The sequence below is a fragment of the Gallinula chloropus genome, assembly GCF_964237585.1.
Source record: "Gallinula chloropus genome assembly, chromosome: 3".
Classification (NCBI taxonomy): domain Eukaryota; kingdom Metazoa; phylum Chordata; class Aves; order Gruiformes; family Rallidae; genus Gallinula; species Gallinula chloropus.
This window is the reverse complement of record NC_140087.1, coordinates 48,033,732-48,049,940: the sequence shown is the minus strand read 5'-3', so window position 1 is coordinate 48,049,940 and position 16,209 is coordinate 48,033,732. Positions and strand designations below refer to the sequence as shown.

Below are 16,209 nucleotides of genomic sequence, written 5' to 3'. Positions count from 1 at the left end.
GTTTCCAGGGCTCTTTCCCAAACACATTCAAACTACAAATAAACAACCCCTGACTGGCTTCTGGGTGTTTTACAACTTCTATATGGGCATCCAGAGGAAAAAGAAAGAAAAAAAAAGTAAAAAAAAGAAAAGGAGAAGCCAAATCATACTCTCTATAAACAGCAGAGGCATTTTGGCTTTTGTTACATCCAGACCAACTAAGCCAATGCAAATATATTTGAACAAATTCTCTCTCTCTCCATCTGATTGAGAGCATCTCCCCTGTCACAGGCTGGTCTTCTCACAGCCTTTGAATATAGCTAGTTTCCTTATTATTGTTGACTGATCATTTTTCAGTGGCACCTGGTACAAGTTTTTCCATCTGTCCCTTAAACTCAGTGTCTAGTAAGTAGGACCTTCACCCATGAAATAACAGGTTTTCTCCTTCCTGATAGTTACAATCCTGCATGCTACTGCCTAGAAGAGCACGCTAGGCACTGTCCAAAAGCCTGTGATACTGTGATAGAGTAATTCAGGAGGCTGCTGGATCAGTCAAAGCAGGTACGAACAGACTTCACAACTGCCACGCTGGGGAACTACAGAATCACTGCTTTGAAGGGTGTTTATGCAACCTATATCAAATCAACAGCAGGTAATAGGAATGGACTTAAATCATTTGGGAATTAACTTAAAACATAGAAAAACTGAGAATAAAATACTATAGGGTAGATGAGAGTGCTGGAGTTTGAGATGCTGGGCAACTGTATTTAAAAACAATGACTAAAACAACAGGTATAAACACGATGAACTTCCTACACAGTCTCTCTGAAAATTAACACTAGTCAGTTTTTACTTTCACTGAAAATACAAATCCACTCAAAACTCCATCACTGTCAAACTAATCGTTTGCCAAAACCAGTTCAGATTAGTTTGTACCCACTCCCCAAATCACATTAAAACACTGTGAAAACTGATTGTACCATAAATGCTTTAGTTCCACATCAAAAAGAACCACCACTTCATAACCAAATTCACTGAAGTCAATGGGATGTAACTTGCATTTTGAGACTATTTTAAAACATTTTACTGGCAAGCAGACAACTGCTGTGCCAACATATTAGTACTGGGAAAGTCATAATATATTCTTGTACTTACTGTTGATGCGAAGAGCAAACTCTGGTAAGCTTTTCCAACTCTTCACCACTCAGTTCTTTAGCTGAATTCCTCAGTGGTGTAACTGGAATAGGAACTGCCGTTTTCCATTTCCTTTCTAAATTAAATCCAAAATTTTTTTACCCAAAGTATTACAAAAGTACTATTTGCCTAACAGAATGCATATACATGAAACTAATTAGTGGAGAAATATTGATGACTCTTCTGTGTATGCTCTACAACCTTGTTTCAGACTATGAAACAGAGCATCGTATTTTTTCACAGCACTTTATTTTCATCACAACAGATTCACCAACCCTAAACAAAAAATAAACTCAAAGCAATGGTGGAACAATCAAAAGTCTCAATTAATAATTAGTTTAATGAAAAATGTGAGAATAAACCTAAAGCAGGAATACTTTTCTTGTAATAAGCTCAGAGGAATTCTGAAATAAATGCTGCTTCTGTGATGTAACATTTTTAAACTGGAAAAATACTCTATTATGTAGAAACACCAAAACAAATTACCTCCTTCTAACTTTATAGTTTAGTCTGTACTCACCCCACTGCTCCTGTATGGAAGAAAGATTTGCAAGCAGCTGCTCATGGTACAGTCGTTCAAGCTGAATGAACTTCATTGCCTTCTCATCTGAATGGAAGGTTAAAGAAAAATACACACATACATGGACATGCTATGATTTATTGATATTTGGCACCATATTTGAAAAAAAAACCCCATAATATACCTGAAATTTGACATAATGGAATCAAAATGAGTAATGGCTAGCATCCAAACTTCTGCACAAGGAAGTAAATAACAGCAGACATGAAAACAGTAGGCAAGAAATGAAAAGAAGTTGAGAAAAGTTCCAAAAATGAAAACCCTTTTTCCTTCAGCAGTTACCTCTTCCACATGCTTTAAGTCCAATAAAAGTTCTTCCAGAAGAGAAATGAGCAAAATATTATACTGACAACTCTATTCAGAAAATGAAATCTCTTGGAAACTAAAAGCAAATCAATTATACAAATACCGGTGTGTATCTCTCAGGAAATACAATTACACGTCAATAACCATAACTAACAAAATATGGGTCCTTTCTACTGACCAGCTCTCCAACCATTGTGTACAACACTGTCGAGCAGCTGAGTTATTTTGCGTTCTTTCTCCATGTTCTGCTAAGTTCTATATGAGGAACTTTCTTGTCTCCCTTAGGGGTTATCAATATATTCACAAAAGTATGCTGATAGTTATATATTTGATTAGTCAGAGTAATTCTACTTCCATCAAGCCAGAATTCTTGTTTTCTGTTAAAGCCATGTTTTGCCAGCTATCTGAAACTGAATTCTACATTATAATGAGGATAGCAGTGAGTGTGGTGGTTTGAGTTTGGCCGGAGGCCAGATGCCCACCAAAGTTGCTCTGTCACTGGACAGCTGGTCAGGGGAGAAAATATATATTGAGAAGCTTGGGAGTTGACATGAGAACAGGGAGAGATCATTCTGCAATCAGCGTCACAGGCAAAACAGACTCAATACAGAATAAAGGAAAGAAAACTCTCCAGTTTATCACACTACACTGCACACACAGTGAGACCAGAGTCGGATAATGAGAAGTGCAACCAAATCTTAAAGCACCTCCCCCAACACCTCCCTTCTTAGCAGACCTCCCTTTAATCATGATTTTGCTCCCTTCTTCCTGATTGTAGCATGGGGAGGGGCAGGGACTGGGGGAATGAGGTTTTTAGTCAGTCCCTCACAAGTTGGTTTCCTTCTGGGGGGGAGGAGGAGGGGGGGCATTCATTCCACACACCCTTCCACTGCTGCACCATAGGTCCCACCCAAGGGAGACTGTCCTTCATGAACTTCTCCAACGTGAGTCCTTTTCCATGGGGCTTCATCTCTTAACTAGCTGCCCCAGCGTGGGTCACTTCTATGGGGCACAGTCATAAATCACAGAATGTCTCTCAGGCCCAGGCTGCTCCAGCCTGGTCCTCCATGGGGTCACAAGCCTCCCCCTCAGCAAACCTGCTCCAGTGTGGATCTCTCTCTCATCTCTGTGTCTCTTTCTCTCTCCAAGGGCTGCATGTGCTGGCAAAGGTTTACTCTGACGCAGGTCACAGCATCTTCTGTGTCACCACCCGCGCCAGCGTGGGGACTCTCCACAGGCTGCAGGTGGGGTCTCAGCCTTTTCCATGGGCTGCAGGGGGACACCTGCTCCACCATGGGTTTCTCCATGGGCTGCTGGGGCATCTTTCTCTCCAGCACCTGGGGGGCCTCCTCCCTCCCCCTTCCCTGGACTTAGTGTCTGTACAGTTTCTTACACCTTCTCACTCCCTCCTCTGGTGGCAAAATGCAGCTGCTTGCATTTTCTCTCTCCTAAATGTGATTCCCAGAGGCGTTCTGACCATCACCGAGTGGCTCAGCCTTGGTTAGCAACGACTCTGGCCTTGAGCCAGCTGGTGTTTGCTCTCTGGGGCCTGCAGAGAGCTTCTAGCTCCTTCGAGCAAGAGCCACTCCTGCAGCCCTCCTGCCCCTCTTTACCAGAACCCAGCCACGCAAAACTATGATGAGGTTCTTGACAATGCAGAAAAAAAATTTCTAATTATTCATGCTAATTAATATACTGGACTAATTATTATAAAAACAGTACTTGACATTCTTGTCACCCTCATGCAGCATATACATAGTGTGGCTTATGAACAACAATATTAATGAAAAGAATATTCCCTGCCTTCAAGAAATCGGTCTCTAGTAACAGAATTACAGATCAGAAAGATAGCGTTAAAGGATCACTGCAATAAACCCTGAATTACTCTTAATATGAATTTCTACACTGGATGAATTAAAATGTCTGTCATGGATAATTAATACAGTGCAACATGATCAAGCATGTTCTTTATTAACCTCGGGAAACTGATGGCTGCAAGTACAGAGGAGACATCCTTCATAAATATGTATTATACAGTGGTGTTGAATTCCACACATCAGGTGTACGCTGCCTTAAAAATATTTCCTTTGTTCAGCTTTAAATACACTGCCCTTCAATTAAAGCAGCCTCTATGAAAGAGAAACTGTCTGTCTATCATACTGCTGAATGTACTTTACATTTACTGTATTTCTCCCTACTGAGCCTAATTTACCACAGCATTTTTCCATGCCTTTAATTTCTGCTGTATGTTTTGGCTTTTTTGATGGAAGCTTTTGAATTAGGATAACCAAGGCAGCAGTGCAGTCTTCTAAGACACTAATGGATCTTTTCTTTTATACACTGCTTTTATAATATGGTGGCAGCTATTTTTGTGCTACGGGCTAATATAATTTGACTAGGATTCAAGGATACCTTTCCAGGTTTCTTCTGCTTTGTTATTTAACCATTACAGTTGCCTATTTGCTGTATTTAGTTTGAAACAAATGACATAATAAAGAAATAATCTGTATGCACAGATGTTGTAATTTATCATGCACTTTAGTGAATCACACACACCTTAAGGGCTTACCACTCTTGCATCTTTTTATAATCTGATTGTTTGCCTTTAGAAGCAGACAGAGGAAAACTCAATCCACTGTTTCTGAAATGCAATGTCACTTCAAGGTTTAATGCCATTATTCTTCCCACAATTACTGAAATGGATCAGAGTAATTAGCAGCAGTTCAGCTATTGTAACTTTTTGACCAAATTTATCTTTATAATCTACAAAGCAAAATAACGTGGACCACTGAACTAGCTGTTCCCAGAAGCAATTACCTATAGTTTCCTACAAAAGTTTCTGAAAGTAGCTACTAATACAGTTTTGACTAATTAGCATTTGCCAGAGAACATTGTTGCTATTGTTTGCAGATGGCTGATCTCCCTTAACTCAGTGTGTTTGGCATTTTTAACCTAGATACTCATAATAAATATTCTAATTAGCTATTGTGATAATTTTGTTCTTGCTCTAGCAATGCCCTATTTAATAGAACAGAATATATACCCTATCTTGATTGGACATATGCCCAGTTACTAATACTTAGAACAGAACTTATCCTATAAAAACACAAGTTCTTTGCAAATATTTTCTTACTTCCTTGCTTGTGCACAGCTCCTAATGATTATATCAGCAGAGTTTTTGGAAGTGGATTTCTTTCTTAATTCATAATCCAGATGTCTGATTAAGAAGAACTTGCTAGCATATTACTGTATATTCACTCATGGGTAAATTACAGCTGTTCTCTTCTTTCTAACCCTTGACTGAAAACTGAGAGTCAACATTAAAGTATTTGTCCTATGTTTTATCATGCCATATTATGTTAATATTGCATAAGAATTTCTACAAGTAAAAGGATACAGTCCTCCTCTTGAAAATAGGTCTCAGCTATCTGCAAAAGGAAAAAACCCAAAAATTAGGCTTCTGTAATTTTCATGCAAGTGGTAGGTTATAATATGAACTTCTTAGCATTGTTTTAAACATGTTTTGCAGGTTCCTATGTAGTTTATAATAGATCTGTAGCAAGACAGCTCTGTCAAAGATTACCATTAGAAAAAAAAAATTACAGTTCTTCAAGACTTGTTCTCTTTGATAGGTGTTGAGCTAATACAGGTATGTCAAAGGAAAGTATCAGGAACTCGACACAAGAATTTCCCTGTTGCATTTAGACCTCAAAGTGCTGAGAAGGCTTAGTATAGAGAACAAAAGTCATTCCAAAACAGTTTCTGAGGACCAGGGAAATGAAACATAAGACAGGATACATAGAAAATACTTGAACACCTGTGTCAGTCTTCAGCATTATTAGCTTAATACAGCATGTAAGCTGACATTAAATGCTGCTTTAACAGCTGCCTTCTCAGGCAGTGGCTAGGAGCTGAACAAGGTACCCCTGTTCCTAAGTATTCAAAGTGTCTAGCTGCAACATCTTAAAAAACAACTTCACCCTGGCTGGGTAATTTTACAATCAATATCTTTAAGAGATCAGTGCAAAAGGAAGAGGAAATATATGCTCACCTCAGGTTTATACACTCAGAAACTGAATAAACAAAGAACATGGGCATGCAAACCTAAGAGAAAATTATGCTTGGATATGCCAAGTTACTGCTATATCAAACCTACAGCAGACTAGCAAAATAAATTCACTATCTTCTTCCTTGTGATGATTTTACTTACAACCAGGTACTTCAAAGCCAAGAATACAAGCATGAAAGTGGCCAAATGTCCAGAAAAAAAGTTGAGATATCAGTTAGAAAAAAGACTTTTTCTTTAAATCAAGTAAAGATACCAGGTTTGGGTTTGTGTTGTGTTTTGGTTTTTACCTCCCACAGAAGTAGATTAAAGGATTATTTCCTGAACTAAAAGGGCAAAGACACCATTGTACCAGAGTCCATGCAACCAGCTCAGAGAAACAGGTATGCAAAGACAGGCAGAAAATGAGCATGTTTCTGATTGGAATCAGAATTTCACTTTGACTCCAAGTTGGTGGTGGGCATTATCATACTAAAAATAGAGCTGATAGCTGGACAGGAAAAGGTGTAACACTGTATAACAAAGCTAAGGTGGAAACCAAAACCTTTTTCTTCTAATTTGTCTCTGTTGACAAATAATCTTTGAGATCTGCCACAACAAAACCTGATTTGCCCTTGCTAGAAACCTGGGCAGGCTTTCCTAGAAAGCCAAGGAACACTGATGATTTTGTTTGTAAATGGAATAAAACACAAGAAAATACAAACTTCCAAAGTAAAAATATTTTGTTCCACAGAACTCTACAGTATCCGTGACCTCTAGAAGCATGACCTAATCAATCTTCAGAGGCAGCAAATGTTTTCAGGTCTTCCTCTTTGCCATGCATGGTGTAGCAAAGGCCACGCTTCTAAAGTATGTCCAGTAGATGCAAGTACCCTGACACCTGAACATGCAGGTTGAGACACCTCATACTGATACTCCAGTGCCTTCTGTGGGAGCACACAAACATTCTGTCTGAAAATGTTTACGGTATATCAATTTAAGCATAAGTAATTGGAAAGGCTTATGAAGGGGGCACTTTTGCAAAAGTCTAAAGGTGATTGATCAAAAAAGACAGCAACTTGATAGAGTAATCTAGATGACAAATTGCATATTTCTGGCTCTCAGTCTTAGTTCTAACTACTAGACCATTCTGAGCCTGGTACCTCCCAAAGAGGAACTGGGAAGTGACTTCTAAGGTTCTTCATTTGCACATTTTCTTTACTATCCACCACAGTCTCCTAAGGATTTCTGGAGCTGCCAAAGCTCTGTATCTATGTTGTATACGTAAGTGCTTCTTAGATTCAGTAACGAGTGCTAAACAAATTACACGAATCCCATTCAAAACAGGAAAAAAAAATCACATCCTTTTTAATTACAAATTAACCCTTAGAACAGCCCCTAATACCCTACAGCCTTTAAATATTTATTAGAAGCTTCTATTAATGCGGATTGTTAATACTGCAGAACATCTGACACAGCTCTTAATTTTACACTGTATTTTGTCATACAGACTAAAAGGAGAATGTGATAGAAGAGTATTTGCTAGACTTGGCATAAAAGAAAGTCACTGGGTTACTGGCAGGTTGTATTAGCAATCTGAAAAAGAGACTGAAGATGACAGGTTACTGGCAAAATAATCTTAATAGACGGTGCTTTACATGAAAACACTAATGCTATTCTTTAAAATCCTTTATTTGTTCCACAGATTAAAAAGTGTGTTATGATCCTTGTAAGTTGCTAGCTTTCTTTCAAACACTCCATTACAAATTTCTTAGGAAAAAAGAGATGGTATTTTATTATGTGTCTGATCCTGGAAATGCAGCTTCTGTTCTCAGTTGTGTCACAGTTCCTGCATGACTTTCAAAAGGTTGTTACCCTTAGGGTTTGGCTTCAACATCTAAAAAGCAGCAATCAGATTTCACCTCCATCATGTTCAGTGCCACTCCTTAACGTCTGCAAAGCGTTTGAAGAATTGTGCCCTTCTGCTGTTTTTCAAAACAGAGCTTTGTACTGGCTCATGAATGACCATAAATCAACCCTAATGCTAAGTTTCAAATAAATTAAGGAACAATATCAAATATCTTCACTCAAACACAAAATAGAAAAACTTAATCAAAAATCTATGCAAAATGTAAATTATCTATAATTTGCAATACTAAAGAGAAGCCTCCTTATCAAATATAATTGCTGATTTATATCAGAAAATACAAATGCAGGAGTGTCATCACAATTTAGAAGTTTAAAATGTCACAATCACACAATTTTCCAAAATAAAGATAATTCAACTAAGTCAAATCAGACACTGTTTAGTATCTATATGCATAGCCTATGTTACATGCTATCTCTATAATCATAGAATGCTTTTGGTTGGAAGGGTCCTCAAAGACCATCTACTTCCAAGCCCCCTGCCACGGGCAGTGACACCCTCCAATAGATCAGGTTGCCTCTGTGGGTTTCATCTATAGTGAAACAAAAAGTCTTCTAGTCCACTGTTAATCTGATACAACTAGACTATATATTAATATTGTGTCAAGTCCTATCAACATAGTCATCTTGCATCGTAATATCCAGAAAGAAAAAACATACAGGCCAGTTAGTAAAACAGATTGCTTTTCCAATCACACAGTATTTTCTTTGGTCTTGCAGGGGTGGCTACTGTACTCTAAGATGTGTACACTAACAAACCATGAATCTTAGCATTCATGCATTAAATTCATGCTAGGGAGAAGCCTGCAACTGCAAAAAATAATTCCAGATTTCAAACATTATTTCGACATCAGCTGTCTGGTATCTCCAGCAGTGTCTTATAAACCATATTTAAGATATGCTGAAGAGCATTTTCCTAAATCTTCCTGCCAAACCAGGATTTTATCATTTAAAGAATTAGAAAACCCTTCCTTCAACTGCTGAATAAACTTTCAAGGCAATTTATAATTTAACATATATTAGAAGAGATATTTGCATTGCCCATCTGTTATACATCAAAACACCCTGTCCAGGTATGAATATTGACATACACTGAATTAATGCATTTTTTCCTAATGAATAAAGGTCTCAAATGAAAACAAAATTGTGTGCAACACCTCAGAATCATAAGAAGTACCTGATGGAGACACAGGGGCAGGATCTTTGAATCCACCTGCTCAACTTCTTCACGGAGCAAAGAGAAAAGGGACTGCAATGTTTGTTTTTGTTCTTTTTGGTGAAAGTTTTCATTTGCTTCAACAGCACTTCCGGCACGCACAGAATCTGTATCTGTAGTAAAAGTAATTTCCTCCTTGATTCCTGTGGTTCCCACTGTAGGACCTCCTTGAAAAAGAACAAGTGCTTAGGTTAAGATTTCAAAGATACATCAGGTGGCTTTTTTAGGAAATTTCAATGCAAAAGCTATGAATAAAACCCTAGGATCTTAAGTAACATTGCTGCAAGTAAACAAAATACTGGTCTTGTCAAATTTAATTGCAATAAGTCTGTCAGTGTCAGCTCACCAACCAGAAAAAATCCAGTAACTTTAACTAGGACCTGACTTTAACTTGGGGCAACACACAACCTTCCCCCGCCCCCAAATCTACAGAGTTCTACAGAGTTTTATTAATAAGAGACCAGGATGACCTAAAGTAAGTGTTGCGATTGATGTTACAGTTTCAGTTAAAAGAAAATCAATACTTGGATCCAATTGGACAAACTTCTGTTACAACTGTGTTGCAGCACAGAAGATGCAGAAAGCAGGACTGCCCGCAAACAGTTCTACTCAAAAAGGACAGAAAGAAGTTAGGCAAGGAGAGCGTGAATGAGGTTTTCAGTTGATTTCTTCAGTCCTGCCAAGGAGGGAGATGTCCCAGGAAGGAAAGACAGACAATTTGACCTGTTCTTCAGCTGATAATGCAGTGACTTCTCACAGTGCTGACAGGATCTCAAAGGACAAGAAAGAGGCAGTTGATGACAGAGGGGGATTCTATTGTGGGGGACAGATGTCCAGGGGAACCATCCTGCTGAGTGTAAAGTAAGACCCTCTCCTAGATAGCTCGATAGTATATTTGACAGTCCAGGGAACATGCCAGTTGTGGTGATCTCTCTGCTCTGGTAATAACGACACAAGTATGTGCAAACTGAATTTAGCTTCCAGAATTTCTTGCTAGGCAGAAAATTAGGTACTCCGTGGTATATTCCTTAGTAATCCATGGCTGCCCATCTCCAATTTTACAGAAATGAAGTCAGATAAACAGATGGAGGACTGACAACATATGGAAGATAATGTTAATCTTAACAGTATAAAAATATTACAGGAAAAACTTTATGGGTGTAAACCCCAGATTTTATTGTTACAGATGCAACATTTGTAAACTCAAGTTATAAGTATGTTCTTGCTCAACTACACCCATTTTCTGAAAGTGATGTTATTTGAAAGCAGAACAAGTGGGGGCTCTGTTTCAAGTAACCATCCATCCCACTTTGTAGAGCTTGGGCACTCAGGGTATTTCAGACCCCCTTACACTCACCACGACTGAAACACTATAGCGATGATCCAGGTTCAGATCTAGGGCTTAAGAAAGGCATTAGTTTGACCACTGAAGGCTCTGCTGTTCTTTCTTTCTTAATCTTTAACTCTTTATTAAGAAAACTAGCCAGGTCAGGAGTACTAATAATCTCTGTGGGTGGCTGTTTTCACAGGGCTTACTGCCAGACAAAATACGGGTGTAACTTCACATCGCTTTTTCAATATTAATTCATGCCTCTGCTTTTCCAGTATTTCTTGGGCTTGCTGTTGGCCAAAAGCAACAAGAGACATAACTGGGTGTAAGATTCAAACCAGGAAGTGCTCTTAGAGATGGAATTCAGGCTGTCTTTCGGCACATGACCATGAAACCAGAGTGGGGGGTCCCTATGTTCTGACAAACATTTTCTCTTGAAGAAAAAAAGTCATTTGCACTTTATTAAGCAGTTAATAGTCACCTGTCTTATCAAAACACGAACATTGACTGAAACATGTTCAATCATGCAACTATCATGAAAAACCTCTATTTTAATGTTATTGTAGTACTGCTGCTAACATGTAGTTTATAAGCTGCATATTGTACCTACATATAATTGAGCTGTCACTCACTTGGAATCAAATTCTGCTCTCAAATTTCTCCCGATTCAGAAGGAGCACCTTACTGCTATTCTGGTTAATTCTCCCTTATTCAATTTTCCTTACTCTATTTTAAATGTAAGACAGTATTTGTGGCTTAGTAGCATTACAAGCAAGAGCTTTTCTTGAGGTAGTAACACCTAGCAATGCTAGCCATTAACACCTTCATGATGAAATAAGATCCCTATTTAGTTTGTTCTCCATGTTCTTGAAAAGGGCACACAACTTTTTCCTGGAATCAATCTTACAGTCCAAAGCAACTATTTTTTTTTTAACTTAAGACTGGCATCTTACATGTATTTCAGATATTTTAAGAAGCAAGGATTGCATTTTTTCTCTGTGCAAAGCACTGATATTTAAAAACCATCTTGTTCCAGACTAGAATGGGACAACTCGATAAATGGGAAATATACACAAGGTATCAACTCTCCAATGGCCGGGGCACTCACTAGGAACACGGCAGAGAGCTGGGTTCAAGTTTCTGCTCTGCCAGGCTTGGAGAGGTTTCAACTGATATCTGTGCTCAGCTGGGTGTGTCCATGGTTCCTAAAACACGGGGAGAAGGAGACTTTCTCAAAATTTCCCTAAGAATTCAGGGAAGCAGCCCCAGGTTTGCAGGAAGTTCCAATTTTGGCAGGCCTTGTGAAAAAAGAGAAGACAAGCACATTTTTTCAGTATGTCTCACCTTTTCTGTGTGTTTTGTGAGTACTGCAGGTGTATGAAATTAAGATGATCTTGCCACCTGCCTGAGCACGAGTCAGAGGTGCAAGTATGAAGCATTTGCTATCAAATAAAGATATGAAAATTATGGATATTTTCCTCTGTTTAATTGAATTTTAATTTTTATATTCAGTAGCATTAGCTGAAGTTGCCAGTAACAGAAGTTTCTAGTACAGGAAACATATGGCAATCTCTTCTTTTTTAAACATTCTTTGGTACTCAATGTCAGAAAGCTGGTTCAGGCTGATTCATTCAAGAACTATATTAAAAAAAAAAAAAAAGACCAGCAAGTGCTTAAAAAATATTTCATTTTTAAGAGAAGAGGTTTTTAAGACAGGAGTGTTGGTGGTAAACATGTAACTGTGAGCAAACTCAAAATCTTGCTTAGTGCAGCACAGAATTCTGATTTTTTATGTAATTTGACCAGTTTATATTCATATTTTATTTGCTGCAACATGAAATCCATTTCAACTACTCCACTTTCTTCCCCCACCTTCAAGCTGCTTCAAGAAAAGAGTTGAATAATTGACAAGAAAAGCCTATATTGCGGAATTTAATTTGGGAAAAATGATTAAGTGCAGGTTACCATGCTGTACTACATGAAGGCTGTGATTTTACAATATTAAGTCACTGGTTATGCCAGGACTTTTGGAAAAAGATAAAATTATTTTCACACAACAGGGATAATCTGAAGTCCACATTCACAAAAATACATTGGAGCAGATGACACTTCATGAATCACTGTCCCTGCTGCACTAAAGTTAGTACGATTCATTACAAGGAATTCAAGTGTGAATAATCGCCAAAGTTTAAATGTGCCAGTTGAAATTTACATCGCTGCTCTGATCACCTTAAAGACATAAAATCATAGGCCATAGTAGATAGTCAAAACTGTTATTATTATACAAAAAGAATATGAAAGAAATATGTGATCTGGAACCTACAGACTTGCAAATTCACTCTAAGGTAGCATTAAGACAGCTGAACTACCGACTCCAGGACACTGAAACGGACTCAAAAAACCCATGCAAGTCAGGTGACAAATTCACTGTAAACTATTACAGCTTATCAATTCCCTCTTGGGGAACAGGGAGAACACTCAAACAGATCACTACCTCTCAAGCCTTGTCTTATACTCCTACCTACTCATCCTCTGTTGGCCACTGTCAGGGGTAGGGTGAACTAAGTGAATCTTCAACCAGACACAGTGATCCTCAATCTTGCATCTCAGTCTAGTGACTGTAAAAACCACAATAATTCTAGCTGCAGTGTATTGCAAGCATAGACAGAAAGAATAATAGTTGAATACTTATAACTGTTTATGCTCTATAAGCAAAAATTTAGAGGGTATCGAATGTGTTACAAGTGTGAGTACTTGCTCTTTCTTCTACAGTAAAAACCTATGTCCAGAGCAGAAGAATGGCTTCTCTGTAAATTACTAGTCTTATACTGAGCTAGTCCTGAATAAGTAAAATGTAGCTTTCCATACTCCAGGTTGATTGCTTTCATCGTTAGCAAGAGAATGAATATTAACCACATGCTTTTGTAAGTCAAATACAATCTTTTCTAGAGCAGCAACATATAACAGTGACCCTAACATGTTTGCTTAAAAGGAAAGAGAAGATTCATAAAACATTTCTTTAGCTGTGAGTCAAAGCTACTCATCCATGATTTCTCAATAGTTAAAAATTAAAATAATATCTCCATAATACATGCCATGCAAGTATTTAGTTTCTGATTGCAGCTTGCTTGTGTGATGCTCTGATGTCACCCACTCAGGATTCTTCCACTCTGATTTCATTATTCTCTCCTTTAAATCAACTCAGAGATAAAGACAAGAAAGCTGTTTTGGTTCCTTTATGTGGAGGGACACCCAGAAATTGTTTAAAATACCTGCTGTTAAAAATGAAAAGGAAGATTCTCACTGAAACTAAGCTATTTGCAACATCAAAAAATTGTGACATGGGCACTGCACTGTGTGAAAACAGCAGAACCATCATGTGAGAATATCTAAACAGCTAAATGTAACTTAGCCCATAAGCAGTGGGAGAGATAATGTAAGTTTATATTTTGACCTTCTTTCTATAACACTCAAGGTTCTTTATTAGTAAGTTTGTTCATAGAAATTCAACAAAATTCTTCAACGATTTTTGCAGGAAGAATGTTAGCTCGCTGTTGTGGTTTCTTTACATCTTTAGTTTCTTTCCATGACATTTCCTGTATTTCAGCTTTCTGCTTTTCACTGTAAAATTGCCATCTACTGTGTACAGTTCATTTTGTGGTATTTCTGCATCATCTGATTGCAGTTATCAACAGGAATACAAACAGAGAGAGAATACAAGCAAAGTTTAACTTTCAGTGTTTGGGTGAATTTCTCCTCTTCTTCCTCTCATCATGCTTCACATAATTCTCTCCAGAGGTCTGTATCACATTTCATCAACTTGTTTTTTGTTATTTCTATCTTACAGATGACTTATTCTCAATTACTTCTGCCAATCTCTTGTTTTAATGAAGTATTTTTGTCTATTTTAAACATTAAATCTACAGTTGAAATATATACCTAATGAATTTCTGCATCATTTAATAAGAACTCATTCTCTCTATAATGACAGGTTTCACGATCTTCTTATCTCTTATAGAAAATGTAATTTTTCACTTCTAGATTTTGCTTAAAGTACAAGATATAGAACACAAGGCTTCTTTCTTTGCCTTCATTTACCTAATTTATAATCCCTTAAAATCATTAGCAGATTTCAGATTAGGCTACAGAAGATTTGCCATTTAGCAGGAAAACCGTATTTCAAAATAATCTCAGTTAGATGAAAAGAAAAAGATGGGGAGAAAAAAAAGCAGGCATGATTCAGTTGTTGAAGCAACTTTCAAGAGATACCTATGCAATGAAACACACAGATTTTAATTAATATATTTGCAGCACTATGACACATAACCCTTGTGATTTATGGCAAAAACCAAATATAACACCACGTTGTCTTGTTGCAGACAAATCCTACTCCTCAAAAAGGGAAGAAGCTGGCCAAATAAGAACATGCAATAAACATTTACGTTTTCCTTATCCTATTCATATCCCAAAGATCGAAGGGAGAAGTAACATAAAAAATTGGTAGAAACATATTTGTTGAACATCTCATTATGCAAAATGTATATCCCAGAACTACCTACCAAGCTTTGAAACAGAGATGAAAATTGTGACAGCAGGCCAAGATCAAGCTATTTGGCACTCATACCAAGATTTCAAACCTGGACACTGAATCAAGACACCAAAATCTTGCACTCAAGCACAATGCTTAAATGGGCAAACCCATACTGCCTGAATTTCTGGCTATTCTGATTTGATAGTCAGCCCTGTTCCCATACTGAAACTCTGTACCTCCTTCTACTCATGCATCAATGGTATGTTCCATTTGCTGCACAGCCAATATTGAAACCAGTACTGAAATACAGAAGGTGGAAACGTCTAGAACTGAATCTGATTTAGGTCTATGAACAGACCAGGAAAAAACAAACAACAAACCACTTAAATATCATTATTATGACAATGAGAACATATTGTTCTTATTAAGTCACAGATTAGAACTACAATGTTAATTTAAGTGATCAGAACAAAAATTATTTTTATAAAGTACCTTTAGATTTTTTACTGGAGCTTCTTTTGCTTCTTGGACTTCTTTTTCCACCTGGCTGTTTTTCTGTAATAAGCTTTTCCTCCAGCTGGGGGTCCATCTGGACATTTGCAGATCTCCTCTCAGTCTCATCTTCCTTACAGCTTGGGGTACAGTCTCCACTGTCCATATTCTCATTATTATTGATGCTGTCCTGCTCGCCTGGATCCTGCCGTCCCATAGCATTACTACTACTGGTCAGAACCTCATTCCCATCATTGTCAAGTTGATTTTCATTTTCATCCGCTGAAGAAATCAAATGAGATACCAAACTTTCCACCCTATAGTCAGCAGGATGACTGTCCTTTGAGTCTATTTGTAGATCATTTGGTGGAAATTCTCTGTCATCCATTAGAGCGTTACTTGTTGAAACAGTTAATCCTCCTCCAAGTATTTTTAGACCTAAAATATAAAACCAAAAGAAGCATTTATACTATTTAATAGTGTAACAGATAACCTTGTACATAATACCAGCCAATAAATCACATTAGACAAGTGATACAGTTTAAAAGTATGAGGAAATTCTTTTAAACAGTAATCCATTGCCCCACTGTCAATCTTAAAGCACAGCATT

At 37.6% G+C, this 16,209-nt stretch overlaps 1 protein-coding gene across 1 annotated transcript in view; it reads right to left on the bottom strand.

The window, feature by feature from the left end:
* The window catches only part of CNST (consortin, connexin sorting protein), a gene marked incomplete at its 3' end in the record, with an annotated part of 30,693 nt that extends 14,694 nt beyond the window's left edge, over nucleotides 1-15,999 (bottom strand). The window contains exons 1-5 of the mRNA XM_084261277.1: nucleotides 15,600-15,999; nucleotides 9,208-9,413; nucleotides 5,457-5,487; nucleotides 1,694-1,780; nucleotides 1,135-1,249 (exon numbers count right to left, since the gene is read on the bottom strand). Coding sequence (XP_084117403.1) covers nucleotides 1,135-1,249; nucleotides 1,694-1,780; nucleotides 5,457-5,487; nucleotides 9,208-9,413; nucleotides 15,600-15,987 — 827 coding nt within the window. The 5' untranslated portion in view covers nucleotides 15,988-15,999. The remainder of the gene's footprint in view (nucleotides 1-1,134; nucleotides 1,250-1,693; nucleotides 1,781-5,456; nucleotides 5,488-9,207; nucleotides 9,414-15,599) is intronic.
* Nucleotides 16,000-16,209: the final 210 nt, after the last annotated feature.